The sequence below is a fragment of the Arachis duranensis genome, chromosome 7, assembly GCF_000817695.3.
Source record: "Arachis duranensis cultivar V14167 chromosome 7, aradu.V14167.gnm2.J7QH, whole genome shotgun sequence".
Lineage (NCBI taxonomy): Eukaryota > Viridiplantae > Streptophyta > Magnoliopsida > Fabales > Fabaceae > Arachis > Arachis duranensis.
Genome location: NC_029778.3, coordinates 1,982,567 through 1,998,323, shown reverse-complemented (window position 1 = coordinate 1,998,323; position 15,757 = coordinate 1,982,567). Strand labels below are relative to the sequence as shown.

Sequence of the window (15,757 nt, the reverse complement as noted above, 5' to 3'; positions counted from 1 at the left end):
GAACTATTTATGCTATATTAGGTCATGGTCAAGTAAGATTAAGAGAAAATGGAATATACATTTTTTGTAATTATATGGTTTATATAGATAATAAAGAATGAAGTAATTTTTTAAAGAGAAAAAAGTATGGTTAATCAAATTTTAACTGAAAAATAAATTGTTTTATCATTTGTGAAATTTAGAAGAGATAAAGACAAGGGAAAAAAATTAGTTTTAGTTTATATAGTTTAGTACTCACTACGTACTCTTTGATACTATATTCTAATTTTCAGTTTCTATTTTTAAAGAGCATAAATAGAGAATTCATTATATGCATACATGTAATTTTTAGAAAATGAAATTATGAAATGATAAATTAAATTTATAATTTATAATATCATTTAATTGATATATATTATTAATCATTTATTTTGTAATTTTTCTAAATAAATATATTAATTTTACTGTCATTATATTTTTAAAAATCATATATGCAGTTAATTTTTGTGATAAAATTATGACACTAATGTTTGAAAATAAAAATATAGCAAGAAGGAGAAAAGAAATTGTAGTAAAAAGTCTAATATATCATGGATCAAGTTGTAATAATAATCAAAGTTTTTTTTAATATATTTTTTTCTTGCCTAAATAACAGTTAAAAACTGTGAAAGTGTAATTTAAACTTTTTAAATAAATAACTAAATCTAATATTTCATATGAGAGTTTGTTACTATTAGCATTTTTTTAAACTATTTTTATATTTTTTTTAAATACAACCAAACTACAATATTTTTATGTTTATTTAAGACATTGTAACATTTGATTATTTTACTATAATTATTTTGAGATTTTTCAATCAATACTTACTTTTGTTATTTTTTTAAATTTAAAATAACAAATTATATTATTTCTTTATTCATGTATAAAATTATTTTTATTTTAGGTTCTTTACATATTCAAATTACAACGTTATTATTATGTTTATATTTCACATAAGCTTGAGGATAATAATCTATTTTTTCTCGGTGACATAATGTACTTATGAATAGATAAGTTTAATTTTAAAAATTAATTTTTGATTACATAATCACATTTCATCTCTATAAGAATATTGCATAAATAATAGAAAATAAGTAGATAATATACATGCTAATTTAGATAATCAAAATAAAATAAAATAAGTAGAAAAAATATAATTTAACTTTAAAATTCTTTAATTAATTTTTCACACTACTTTTATTTTAAATAAATTTTTTTATATTTTCATATTAACTTATCACTTTAAATGTAAAATTATAAAAAAGTAAATTTATTTAGAATTAAAGTAATGTGATTAAGTGTAATTTACTTAGATATGATTAAAAAATAATTAAATACTATATACATTAAAAAAATTAATATTATTGAAGGATAAAACTAAAATTTATTTCTATGTATCGTTTTTGTCCTCAATGTTTTCGTTCTATTTAAATCCCTAACATTTCAAAATCATTTTAATTTTGTCCCGCGTCAATTCTGTTACGAATCTCTAACGGAAGGATAATATTGAGTCGACGTTAGGGACTTAAATAGAACAATCGAAACATTAGGGACAACTTTGGAACTTACCCTAAATATTGGGGACAAAAACGATACTTTACTCAAAAAAATATAAAACTTTCAAGATAAAATGAAAATATGTGACATTATATGCATTAGATAATTTAAAAAATACTTATTATAGAGGAAGTTAAAAATATTCTGACCTAAAAAATTATTTAATAAAATTAAGAGAGAGAGAGTTGAAATTTTGTAACTAATAAAAAAGAATCACCACTATCAACCTATTAAATTTGAGTAATATCAAATGATAATTAAGAAATAAACCAGAATGATAAATTTAAAAGTTTTTTTTATTTTTTTATACAGTGTTTTACTTTACGTAATTATTTTTTATGGATGGTATTTAAATAACAAACAAAATAGTAAGAAGATTCGCATTAGTTATGAAAACTAATATCATTCTTATAGTACGATCACATTATTTCAAAACATACAACATGAAATAAAATATAGTTTAATTAATGTGCACAATAAAACAAACATAAAACTTATATAATAACAGTCAAATATGAAAAGTAGTGACAATCTTCTATTCTAAGGTATTATATTAAATTGTAATTTAAATTTATAATTATTAGTTAAAAATTTATAATAATATACTATTTTTATTATATCAGTTAAAAATAATATATTTTGATACTATTTTTTAAGGCTACTAACATTAAATTTTGATAATTTGAACAAAAACTTTTAATACTTTATGTCTTAATTTTTTTTTAATTGATCAATAAAATTACTTAACACGTACATCAAGAAAAAAATTATTATTTTTATATATCTAAATATTTAAAAGACACAAAAATAAATTCTTTTAATAACACTTTAACAACTTATAAAAGTTAACAGAACCAATGATTATAGATCAAAGTGATAGACAAGATATAAAATTGTGATATGGTACTTGATGATAATTAAAGAGAAGGCGAGAGGAGAAAAAATAAAATAAAAAAGGAGAACAAGACAATATAACAATTATGGTAAAACAATGACAGTCATATATATAGAAAATAATAGTGAGAGAAAATAATAGTGTGTGATACAATGAAAAAATATAATAAAAATATAAATAAATAATTTTAAAAAAATAATAAAATTACAGATAATTTAAAAATTAAATATAAAATTTAGAATTATTTTTTTTTTTACCAAAGATAGGAGATTCGAACCCGCAACCTCTTAATTGAGTATGGAGAGACTATGTCGTTTGAGTTATTACTCATTGGCATAAAATTTAGAATTATACATGAAGATAAAAAATAAACCCTCAAAGGCAAAAATCCAAAACCCTAATTACCCGCCCCGCACCCATTCTCCTTCTTCCTCTTCTCTCCGAAATGGTTTCTGCAGCCTCTCCAAGAATACCTACCGAGACGGTGAAGAACGCCGTGGAGGCTCTCCTGAAGTGGCGAGATTCCAATTCCGAGTCTCACAAACCCAAACTCTTCGACGCCGACGAAGAATTCGTTTACTTAGTCGTCACTCTGAAAACCATCCCTCACAAATCCCGCGTTAACCCTTACAAGGTCCCTTTACCCCACTCTCTCCTCTCTCCCTTCAACGAAACTTGCCTCATCATTGACGACAGGTCCAAATCCAAACCCACTAAACAAGAAGCTCAAAAGAAGATCAAGGCCGATAACGTCGCCGTTTCCAAGGTCCTCAGGTTGTCGAAGCTGACCTCTGATTACCGCCCTTTTGAGGCGAAGCGGAAGCTCTGTGATTCATATGATCTTTTTTTCGCTGATAAGAGAGTGGTGCCTTTGATGCCCAGGCTGTTGGGGAAGAAATTCTTTAAGAAGAAGAAGGTGCCGGTGCAGGTGGACTTGACTAAGAAGAATTGGAAGGAGCAGGTGGATAAGGCGTGTTCGTCGGCGCTTCTGTTTCTTGGAACGGGGACTTGTTGTGTTGTGAAGGTTGCCAAGGTTTCCATGGAGAGCGAGCAGATTGTTGAGAATATGATGGCTGCCATTGAGGGGGTTGTTGAGGTTGTGCCGAAGAAGTGGGCGAATGTGAGGTCCTTGCATGTTAAGCTTTACGAGTCGCTGGCGCTGCCTGTTTTCCAGGCTGTTCCGGAGGTGAAGTTGAGGATTGAGGGAAGTAAGGTTGAGGAGGCGGAGAAAGAGAAGCAGACGATGAAGGAGGAGGAAGAGGGCGAAGACAATAGTGGCGCGAAGGCGGTGAAGAAGAAGAAGAAGAAGAAGGGGAGGATTCATGAAGTTAGATACATGGATAGCGAAGTTGGTGAGGATAATGTTGAAGATGCGGCAGGTAGTGAGGATGATGGTGGTGGTGTTGTTATGGAGGAAGATTTAAAGGATGCTGGAAAAGGTAGTGGAGAATTTGCGAATAAGAAGAGGAAGAAAGGGGCATTGAGTGAGTTGAGCAGTGTCAAAGAATTGAAAAAATCTGTTAAGAGAAGTGGTAAACAGGATAAATCTGCGAAAGTGATGAAGGAAAATTCCATCAAGAAGAGTCAGAATAGTGAATTATCTGTTGAGGATGGAGATTCAGGAAAGAAGGGGAAGAATATCAAGAAGAAACTATCTCAATTGAAGTCAGAAGAAGCTGATTTGAAAAAGAAAGTGAGGGCCAAGAAAAGTAAGAAGGCTGCTTAAGGTTATTGTTAGGATTTACTGTTAGATTTCACTGCTTGATTTAACTCTTGGTGGCTGCCATGTGTTGTTTTCATTTGTTGAGTCCTCTGGCAGATTTTGTATCAAGCATAATTTGTTTTGTTATTCTTTTTGCGTTCTGTTTTGATCATTTTATAACTTGCTATTGCTACTATCCAATATTCCTATAATTGAGCTTTAGATTGATTTGTGAGAAGGAGAATCAAAATAGTTTTCTCAGATCAGAAAACTCTTTTAAGTTGTTTAGATTTCATATTGTCAGATAACTCCATAGAAATTATGAGACGAATGGTCCCTTACTTTAAAGTAAAAGGCTTATCAAAGTTTAGCTTGAAATTCTACTACCTCCTATTTTGCCTAAGTATATCTCTGAAATTATTGTCTTTGATATCTTGCATATTGGCTTCTAGTTTTCATTTCTTGAGCTCCAAGAATATTGGAAAATGGAAAATCTATTACTCTTTCTGACTTCTTTTTACAGATTGAGAGGATTAAAGAAGCTTATGATACTCTTGAATTCATCGTAGGACTTGGGATATATTTGTTTTCCTACTTGACTCTATTATGATTTGCTATATATCGAATGTAAATGGTGTCAAATGTACTCCTGTTTCATTCGGGAATTTAGAGTAGAATTGGGTAAAGAGTGAAGATTTTTCTTTAATTTTAATGAACATATAAATTTTTATTGGTGAATTTTTTTTAATTCTATAAAAAGCAATTTTCACTCTTCACTCTTTACCCTAGCAATATACCCTTTCATACTTGCATCTTTTATTGTTTTGGCATTTATCGTCCGTGCCGTAGTTCCAGTTAACTCAAATGATACAACAAGCTTACGTATTCCTTTGGTTCTGTGTTTTTTGAAGTATTGAACATTAACTAGCATACTAGAAACTTGTATATTCCAAAGTTGTCTGTTTTTTCTTTTTCTTTTCTTTTCCTTTCCTTTTTGTTATTTTTTCTTATAACTTTATGTTGAGGGTCATCTGGTCTCTTATTCACTTGTATACTTTCTTCATGGCTGGAAGATATTTAGTATCTGTTGCGAAGTGTGATTGAATGAGTTATAATTCAGGATTTTCCAGGTAAATTTCAGTTATTTCGGAAAATAGATTTTCTCAATTTTTGTCAATTGTTGTTATAAAGTGTGATTTCTCACCGGATGCTCTTTAAGCGGACAAAATAAAGCATGCGAAAGATGTTAAATGTTATAAGATTACACTTGACAATAGGTAAGAGGGCAAGAAACATCATTCCCTTTTTGTTTAGACATCATGGATTCTGCCTCATTTGCTTCATTTTCTGGTTAGTCATCATGGTTCCTATTCACATGTCAATGAAGGATCAGATAAATTGGATCCGTGTTATGCTTTTAGGTGATGATGCTTTATAGCCGCAAGTTGTTAAACTTATCAAAGCAAGTTTTACAAGAGTATTTGAATAAGTATAAGTTTGATTTGTGAAATTTGGTTTGTAGCGTTGCAAGTTGTAGTTACTGTCTATATTTCTCCAGTATTTTGCCCCTTGCCTTCGCAATTCATCTTCGAATTGTTCAAAACCCTAACCTTAACACACCCACACTCACACTCACTCACCATCACTCACCGCTGCCACCACGCCCCCTTTCACACACACCACCCCCCCCAGATCCGAGAGAAAGTGTGAACCAGCGGGAGGAGAGGAGGGAGACGTTGATGAGAGGGCGCTAGCGAGAGAACAGAGAGTGAGAAGGGGTCACCGCCGCAACTCCGCTGCAGCCGCCGCCATCGCCGTCGCGGAGCAGGGAGCCCGGAGGAGAGAGAGACGATTCGCAAACGAGATGGAGAGAGAGGACGAAGACGCGACGCAAGAGAGAAGGAGGCTGTTCTGCATACATATATGATTTTAGATATAAAGATTAAAAATGATCTATTTTATCTGAAACTATAAATCCTAGAAAGTTAGAATTAAAAAAGAAAATTGACTGCTAATTAAAAGTAGATTCCAAACTTATTCAGAGATTATTTCTGTATTTTAGAACAAGTAACACAACCTATTACCTTGTTGCATGCAGTATATTAATGACATTGTGCCGGAACACTTCTACTTCAGAAATAACAATGGAAAAAAAATCAGGTAATAATCATTACTAACATGTATGACATCTATGCTTCCTTTGTCACTCTACAAATTCTCAAGTCTCCTTGTTATAGCTGCATATCCAACTCTTCTTCCCAATAACTTAACTATAAGGGTGTTCTACCATCATTTTTAGAGCTTCCTTTCCATTTTCTCATTAATGATAATGTTGTAGAGACCCTCATCTCTGATCTCCACTCTTATTCCTTTTGGAGTGTAGTTGCTGCCATCTCTTTCCATTCTTTGCATTTCTCAGGTTTGTCCTCTACTTCTTCTTCATCATCAAACTCATCCTCAGATCTTTTTTTTTTTCAGACCCTCTCCTTCCATTTTATTTCAGATAAGACCCTCTTTGACCATATTAGTTTCAAAAGCCAATTAGGACAAATGGCTCTGCTCTTTGTGATTGCTATTTGGTTGTTATCTTTTAATTTTCCACTTATGTATTTTTGTCTTATGAAATTTTATAACAATATGATTGTTTTAGTTCTGGAGAGTATTTCAATTTATTTATATATTCCTGTGTGTTTATGCTTATAATACCATGATTATGGGTTATGGTTCAGTTGGAAAATTTGATTTACTCAGAGACAAAAAAGAAAGGGATGCATACCTAGTGTAGTTGCTTATAATTGCCTTCTGACTTGCCTGGGTAAAATGGGTAAAGTAGCTGAAGCATTGAGGATCTATGAAGAAATGAAAAAAGATGCGGTACGAAATCTTGCAACCTACAATATCTTGATTGACATGCTTTGTAAGGCAGGACAGCTCGAACCCGCTCTGAAGGTTCAGGAAGCCATGAAAGAGGCTGGTTTGTTCCCTCATATCATGACTGTAAATATAATGATTGATAGACTATGTAAAGCTCAAAGACTTGATGATGCTTGCTCCATATTTTTAGGATTGGATCATAAACTTTGCACCCCTGATGCAGTTACATTTTGTTCTCTTATTGAGGGTTTGGTTAGACATGGCAGGGTAGATGATGCCTACATACTTTATGAGAAGATGTTAGATTCCGATCAAAGTCCAGATGCAGTAGTCTATACATCTCTTATTAGGAATTTCTTCAAGTGTGGTAGGAAGGAGGATGGTCACAAAATTTACAAGGTGATGATGCATAGGGGTTGTTCTCCTGATCTAACGCTCCTTAATATTTACATGGATTGTGTTTTTAAAGCAGGTGAAATTGATAGAGGAGGGGCTTTGTTTGAAGAGATAAAGGCTCAAGGGTTGATTCCTGATGTTCGGAGCTTCTCAATTTTAATTCATGGTCTTGTGAAAGCAGGTTTTGCAAAAGAAACATACAAGTTGTTTTATGAGATGAAGGAGCAAGGACTACATTTGGACACCCGCGCTTACAATGCTGTTATTGATGGGTTTTGCAAGTCTGGTAAGGTCAATAAGGCTTACCAACTGCTGGAGGAAATGAAAACAAAGGGTCTGCAACCTACTGTTGTCACTTATGGATCTGTCATTGATGGACTTTCTAAAATCGACAGGCTCGATGAAGCATATATGTTATTTGAAGAAGCGAAATCCAAAGGTGTTGACTTGAATGTACTGATCTATAGTAGTCTCATTGATGGGTTTGGAAAGGTGGGAAGGATTGACAAGGCATATTTAGTTTTGGAGGAGTTGATGCAGAAGGGTCTAACTGCAAACACATTCACATGGAATTGCTTACTTGATGCATTGGGGAAAGCTGAGGACATCAACGAAGCTCTTGTCTGCTTCCAGAATATGAAAAGTTTGAAATGTCCTCCAAATGAAATAACTTACAGCATTATGATAAATGGCCTTTGCAAGGTTAGAAAATTTAACAAGGCTTTTGTGTCCTGGCAAGAGATGCAGAAGCAAGGGCTAAAACCTAATACTATCACATACACAACCATGATTACTGGACTTGCAAGGGTTGGAAATGTTCAAGAAGCAAAAGGTCTCTTTGAGAGATTTAAGGCAAGCGGGGGCATGCCTGATTCAGCTTGTTATAATTCTATGATTGAAGGATTAAGCAGTGTCAATAAAGCAATGGATGCATATACACTTTTCGAGGAAACTCACATGAAAGGTTGTTGTATTTATAGCAAAACATGCGTTATTCTTTTAGATGCACAGCATAAGGCTGACTGCCTTGAGAATAAGTTATATATGTGTGTTGTACTGGTATTGGTATTGAAATCTGTCTTCCATATAAAAATTGTGCGCGCCTTATCACCCTTCACATTGACTTCTGAGGCAATTTTGTGAGATATTTAAAGACTTCAAATGTCACCACTCCGTGGATAATGTTAATAGCTTAATGGTCTTAGCCCTAAGGTAATCCTTACAAATTAAAGTAGTTATTAGAAGGAATACACTGGACTTCTTTCTATTATGTTTTGTCCTGTGTGCAATATATTTTGTTGTTGTTGCTTTGTCCATAATAATGTTTTATTTTGAAGTGATTGATTCAAAAGGTATTGTTAGTGTGATAATGTGTTTATAAACTTATTGCAGGGAACAAGTACCCAATCAAGTTACACCTTCCTTGTATTTTTTCCCTTCTTGAAGAATATGTATACAAGATTTACTGCCAATGCAGTGTCTTCATTCTTCAAGTTCTTTCTATACTCAGGTAATTCTAAGTGAATGCCAATTTTGTTTCTTATTCGGCAAGAGTTATAACATCATTCATTTTTGTACACTCTTAATTTCTTTGAAAAATAATTGGAAGTATAAGAGAATGTTGGTTAACATTTACACGGTATTGTAATTTAATGATTTATTGGCATCCTGTTGTTAATAATCAAAGGAAATATTTGAAGTGCTTTGGTTACAAGTATTAATAGCTTTCTTTGTACTATCATTTCCTTATTTTATGATTAAGCAGCGCTTTGCAGAAAATGCTTAACTCATACTGAAATTTGAGCAGAACATTCTCCTTATTCTATAGATAGATAGTATATATCCTTCATGAATTAATATATGGAATTAAAACTTAATTTTCTATGTACACTTATAATCAAATGCTGAACTACATTACTTAGTTGGAAGGGTGAACAATGGACCAATTTTCGACAATCTCACCTAGGTTCCATTACTTAGTTGGAGGAAGATCAATGTTTTTGGCACAATGTTATGTGCATTCTTAACTTTTATTGTTGCAAGACAATGCAAACGCTTGTAATTGGAATTGAGGAATGATTTTTTATATTTTACTGTTTAGTCCTCAAAAGCCAAAATTTATAAGATGAAATTATGTATTGTACGGTGTTTGTGGAAATTAAAAGATGTTAATAATTTGCATAAAACGTTTGAAGATGAACTCGGATCAGATAAGTATCGTTTTGAGCAAACACCTAATTATTCCAAACAAATTTTAGACTGGATATTTTAGTCCCAAAATATCGTTTTGAGTAAACACTTAAATTGAATATTATATTAATTTCTTTTAAGTGATAGATGTCCAATTTACCTGACAGAAAATAATAAAAATTTATTAGAGATATAAAGTATTTAATCTAAAATTCTTAAAACCAATTTAAATGGCTGTAGAAACCTAAAAAAAAAAAAAAAACTAAATTTTTACTTATCAGAGATGTATTATTTGTACTTATTTGTTTGGCGTACCAAGTTGATATATACCATGTTAGTAGACAGAGTGTGAGTACCACACAAAACCACTCTTCATCTAATCTTTTGCATCTTCTGATAATCATCATCACTAGCATGGGGTTGGAGCTTCAGGTTTCCATTTCCATGATCCTCCCTTTCTTCATCTTGTTGTTTATGTTATGCACCATCTTTTGGACATCAAAAGCTAAGATCTCATCAAACTCAAAATTGCCACCAGGACCAAGAAAACTACCTCTCATAGGTAACATTTACAATCTTGGATTTCTGCCTCATCACTCCCTAGCAAGATTGGCAAAGCAATATGGTCCTCTTGTGCATATTCAGCTTGGTGAGCTTTCCTGGATGGTGGTATCTTCAGCTGACACGGCCAAAACTCTGATGAACACTCGTGATATCAAGAAGTGTATATAGAATTCATGAAGGATGTCATGGAGGCAGTTTCAGAGTTTTCTGTTGTTGATCTGTATCCTTCCATTGGAGTTCTTGAGGTTCTTACGGTTCAGGAAAAAAATGACAAGCTTCACCGAGAAGTGGATAGGATACTTGAGAACATTGTGACAGATCATAGGGACAAAATTACAGTTGGTGGTGGAGGAGAGGAAGATCTTGTTGATATTCTTTTAAGGCTTCAAAAGCAGAATGATCTCCAATATTCCTTATCTGACAGTGTTGTCAAAGCAATCATTTTGGTTAGTATGTTTCAGTTAAAAAATCATGCAAAAATTGAATTGATGTCATGACACTCGTATGATTCTTTTTCTTCAAGCTTTTACAGTTTTGTCAAAGCAATCATTGATTAGTATTCTTTTGAATATGAAACCTTGCATGTAATAGAGTTCCCTTAAGATCACTGGTTTTTTAATATTTTCATTTTCATTGATGATGATGATAACTCATCAGATGATTACAAAGATTCAGAATACAAGTTTATAGCATTTAGTGGTGGAAGAAGGATTCGTCAAGGGAACACATTTGGGGATGTTAATGTTGAATTCACGCTTGCATATTTGCTTTTTCACTTATAAAATTAATGATGAGAGATCAACATTTTATCCCCCTTTAATTGTGAAAAAAAAAATTGAGAGGATCTATTTCCTAAAAATTTTACTAGAGTATAACTATGTATTATGTTAAGAGCTTAATATAATCTTAATTAGTTACAAATATTGAACATATCTAGAGAAAAAAAAAAGTACTATACTTTATACATAGTGAGAAACTACAAATTTTAATAAAACAAGATATTTAATATAAATTTTTTTAGTATTATCATTGACCACCCAATTTTTTATTTTTTTTTTCAATCTAAATTCTAAACAATAGAAACTCATTCAACTTTTTTAGAGATTCTATCATCTATTGTTTAACAACAATTCATTCATTTTTTTAATTTCTTTTCCTTTAATTATTTTATGATAATAAATTAACGTAGAAGAAAAAATTTCTAGAGTGTATATTTCTTTGACATCTACTATTCTAGAGTGTATATAATTTTTCTCAATTTTCTTATACTACTTCATTTTGCATTGTAGTTCCAACTCTACCCTCCTTGCATTTAATTACAGAAATGCTTCTGAGTTCCCAAAAAATCAAACATTAATTTTCATACACTGCCCTTCCAAGTTTCAAAGTGCAGACCGGTAACAACTTCACTATTCACTCTTACAAAAGCATGCTTCTTCTCTTCATCTTCCTCTGTTCCTCATTCACATTGACATTTCTCCCATTTTTTCAGCTTCAGACAAAGAAAAGGCAGTAACTTTTTCGAACCCCACTTCCCGTTTTCTTCAAAGTTCGAATCTTTTGCCCTTATCATGCCAATTCAACCAAAAACCGAACCTGGGTCACCCCCCATTCTCTCATCAACCAGTAACAAAAGCTTGGAGACGATGAGCATTCCTGAGCTCATTCAAATTCTTCGAGTTAAGTGGCAAAGAGAGGATTATGACAGAGTTGAAAAGGTTTTGGTAGCAAGAGAGGAAAAACTTAAAACCAAGGTTGGTCAACTTGAAGAGAAGTTTCAGGTTCAGAGTCTAGCTGCGATTGATGCCGAGAAGGTACAAGGGCTTTATGAGACGTTGTTTAAGGAAGTGAAGGAAAGTGGGTTGGACAAGGAAACCATTGAGAACTTGAGGAAGAAGAACAAGGAGTTAGAGTGCGAGAATCGTAAGTTGTTGGAGTTGAAGAACAAATGTGAAGTTGATCACAATGCTGTTGATGAATTAAGGAAGAAAGTGGCTGAGTTAGAGGCTGAAAAGAAGAATAATTTGGATACCATTACTGAGTTGAATGATGAGAAAATAGAGGATCAGCCTATTGCTCGCAAGAAAAATTTTAGCTTGAAAAGAAAAAGAGCCGAGATTGATACTCAGAAGGATAAAATTGTAGATCTGATCAACTTTAAAGTTGCGGGAATAAAGATTGGTTTGGGAGAGAGAGAAAAATTTATCAAAAATCAAAAAGAACTTCATGGGTACAAGAGAAATATTGATCCTTTATCCATGTGGAGTGAGCACTTTCCTTTTATGTTAATGGCTGATGAGTATGGACAATGTTCTACTGATGTAAAATTAGTTCATGATGTGGATGATGTTGGTATAGCTCAATACTTACAGGTAAGTTTTGTTTATAATGTATTAAAATTATTTATTACGTTTTAATGAGACTATAAAAGCAATTGAATTTTTTTTTGTAGGTTATCGGAGGTCGATTGTTATCTATTGGTCGAACTCAAGAATTAAAACATGCAAGTGATACTTCTGACAAGAAAAGTATGGAAAAACTTATGCAGGAGAATCTAGAAAAAGAGAAGAAATTCCGGGTCGCTTTAGAAAAGATAGAATTAAAAGATGAAAAAATGAATGGTTTGACGGAGAAGATGTTACTATTAGAGGAAAAGGAGAAAAAATTAGAAGAAGATAAAGTCGATTTGCAAACAAAAGTGATGGAGTTGACGATGGAGAAGAAGAGTTTTGAGACTGACAAGGACAACCATGGATCAGAAACCATGGAGCAGGCGAGGTTTAGCGCCAAACTGACTAAACTTCTTAAATAAGTTTTTTTAAAAAAAACTTAAAATATAAAGATTTTTATTAATAATAATTTTTAAATAAGTTATTTTGTGTTTAGTAAGTTATTATAAAAGTTTTTGTTTTAAAATGTATTAAATAAGAGTAATAAAATAGCTTTTAAAAATAGGAGAAGTCACATTTTTTAACTTCTTCAAAAACTCTTAAATAACTTTTTGAAAAGTTAAAAATTTATCTAAAAAATTGTACTAAATACTATTAATATAACTTTTTATAAGTCAAGAAAAAAAAGCTTTTGAAGTTTTTCAAACGAACCCTTATTGGGTCGACATTGGACTTTGCTGTCATGGATCCATGCAAGGTGGTGATTAATGGTGAGCTGGTTGATGATGATCAGGATCAAGAGAGTGAGAGTGAAGATGTGGTAGTCTTTTGATGTTTGTTCTATACTTCTATGTGAAAGAATATATTTTTTGTTTGTGTTTAAATATATGGTATTGGATGGGTTTTGATTGTAATATTTTGGTAGATTTATGTTCTTAGTTTAACCAGGTCAAATATAACATGTTTGCTATTTTGGGAACAGTTTTCAATATTTGAAGTATTTTAGATGAACATAATTGAAGAATGTTTCATAGTTTGATTGTTTGCATGATAATTGTTGTTATTCTAAAATATGTTTGTGAAAATAAGAGTTGTTATTTCGATTTATAGGTCGGAATGAGTTTTGCCTAATTAAAAGATATATATGACAAGAAGAAAAATATAGAAAAATAAATGGTGATTTACTTCTGCAGATATCTATAGATAAGTATAAATATTATAAAAGATAAAGTAACTAATGTGTTGTTCTTAAAATTACAGGATTGAAATAGCGTATATAATGTGGATTAGCATGCGTTTTGCTTTGGATTATATTAAATTAAGAAATTCTATTTAAAAATTTGAAATTTAAAATTCTAATACTAATTCCTAATTAAGTGACTTCTTAACCGTTTTCATTTTTAAATTTAAATTTTTTTTATTTGTCACATTTATAAATTTTCTCTGTTTACTTCGTTTACGTTGTTATTTTTTAGATTATCTCAGCACAATAATAGAGGTACTTTCATATTTTTCTCTCTTTTTACTTATAAGTTATTCATTTTCAATCTCTTTATTTAAGGAAATGAAAAAAAGATTTTAACTATAACTTGAATTTATTGATCGTGAGATTAAACTTATATTTATTTGAAAAAAAGATACTTTTATAAAAAATATATATATTATTTTTCATAAAATATGTTTACGTAACTGAATAAATGAGAATAAAAAGGAAATTAAAGCAACCAATGAAAATAAAACCTATGCGATTTTACATAGACATAAGAAGACACTAATTTCATATTCAGCAGAGAAACACAAAATACATGTTTTTAATGAGTGTTTGTGTATGACTATGTCTTTCATCATTTTTGTCTCAGTATTCAAGCACCATACATGTACTCCTGTATACTCCCGTGTCTATGTTTTGATCGATATGTATACCAAAAACAAACGCCGCCATATGTGTACTCCTGTGTACTTTATTTTTTTTAATAATATAAAAAAATTGATAATAAAAATGTATTAGGTATAATGTATATATATTTTTAATTAGTTAAAAAATTATTTATTTGGTATTTTTAGGTATATATTGAAAGATGCAAGAAGTCCAAAGAGAAGCAAGATCGAAGAGAAAATTGATATTAAAAGACAAAGAAAATACAAAGCGGACCACAATTCAAGGTAGACTTCATACAAAAAATAACTAACATGTCATGAGTATTTTGGACGAATGAAAGCCCATAAAATACAATATTTTCTATATATTATTTAGCTATTGACAAGTAATAAATTATTAATTTACATTGTTTTTGTAATATGTTACTAAATTTGTTTATGAAAAAATTACAGGAAATTCGAGTGATGGTTCCAATGATGTGCATTTTCAATCGGTGTTGTCGAACATTACAAATGGACTCAATACAGGTTGATTTTTGGATGATTTTTTTTGGAACTTACTTATGTGAATGTACATGCACTTTATGTATTTTGATTTTCCTACTATTTATTCAATTATAAACTTTAACAAAAAATATGTTCAAAAAACTAATATCTCGAGTTATCTTATTAGATAATAACCCAACACCATATCGATCAAGGTCTCCAACTACTAATCTACACTCTGTAGGTGAAAAGGAACGATGTTCCAATATTAGTGATATTAGTAATTCAGGTATCACATGCGAAGCATATGATAGCCCATGTCATCAGACAAGTCAAAAACAGTTTCAACAAACATCAAACAATATCCACCAGTTGCAAAGTCAGCGTATGTTAATATATGCTTTTATTACTTAAAAACCAAACATTTAACTTTTCAATTGGTCTATTAAAAACAATGTTTGATATATGCTAAATAATTATTATAGATTCATTGGAGTACTCAAATCGAATTAGATTGCAAAGGGATGCAAGACTGAATAGAAAGACTATGCTACTTCAAAAGAGACATGGTAAGATAAGCATGATAGATTGTAATTATCATAAAGCTAAAATTCTACTTCTTTTATCTTTAATACTACTTTCATAATATATATTCATAACTCAGCTGATTCAAACATTTAATATATATATTCATTTTTCTTTTTTTTATAATATAAAGTGCTTGATTTACTATCTCTAATGATTACAGGAGCAAGTACATCTAATTCAAATTTAGATACTAAAGAATTAGAAGAAGTGTGCATAGCT

The 15,757-nt window shown here is 31.1% G+C and overlaps 3 protein-coding genes across 6 annotated transcripts; all 3 read left to right on the top strand.

Annotated features, from left to right (window-relative positions):
- Nucleotides 1-2,846: 2,846 nt before the first annotated feature.
- Nucleotides 2,847-4,344, top strand: LOC107496253 (uncharacterized). The gene has a single exon (XM_016117470.3). The coding sequence runs from the start codon at nt 2,916-2,918 to the stop codon at nt 4,194-4,196; it is 1,281 nt and encodes a 426-aa protein (XP_015972956.1). The 5' UTR covers nt 2,847-2,915; the 3' UTR covers nt 4,197-4,344.
- A 158-nt stretch (nt 4,345-4,502) lies between these two features.
- Nucleotides 4,503-10,280, top strand: LOC127740640 (pentatricopeptide repeat-containing protein At3g06920-like). 2 transcript variants are annotated; one of them, XM_052251889.1, is made up of 3 exons: nt 4,503-8,406; nt 8,835-8,952; nt 10,171-10,280. In XM_052251889.1, the coding sequence occupies exons 1-3, from the start codon at nt 6,993-6,995 to the stop codon at nt 10,196-10,198; spliced, it is 1,560 nt and encodes a 519-aa protein (XP_052107849.1). In that variant the 5' UTR covers nt 4,503-6,992; the 3' UTR covers nt 10,199-10,280. The 2 variants fall into 2 exon arrangements, 1 of the variants encoding a protein (XP_052107849.1); XR_008001324.1 differs by lacking the exon at nt 10,171-10,280 and having other exon boundaries at nt 4,503-8,654; nt 8,835-8,885.
- Nucleotides 10,281-10,495: 215 nt separating this feature from the next.
- On the top strand, nt 10,496-13,530 carry LOC107496251 (uncharacterized). 3 transcript variants are annotated; one of them, XM_021127067.2, is made up of 4 exons: nt 10,509-10,642; nt 11,486-11,593; nt 11,689-12,568; nt 12,649-13,530. In XM_021127067.2, the coding sequence occupies exons 1-4, from the start codon at nt 10,593-10,595 to the stop codon at nt 13,006-13,008; spliced, it is 1,398 nt and encodes a 465-aa protein (XP_020982726.1). In that variant the 5' UTR covers nt 10,509-10,592; the 3' UTR covers nt 13,009-13,530. The 3 variants fall into 3 exon arrangements, with proteins under 3 accessions (XP_052107853.1, XP_020982726.1, XP_015972955.1); XM_052251893.1 differs by having other exon boundaries at nt 10,496-10,642; nt 11,519-12,568; XM_016117469.3 differs by lacking the exon at nt 11,486-11,593 and having other exon boundaries at nt 10,525-10,642.
- The last annotated feature ends 2,227 nt before the right edge of the window (nt 13,531-15,757 follow it).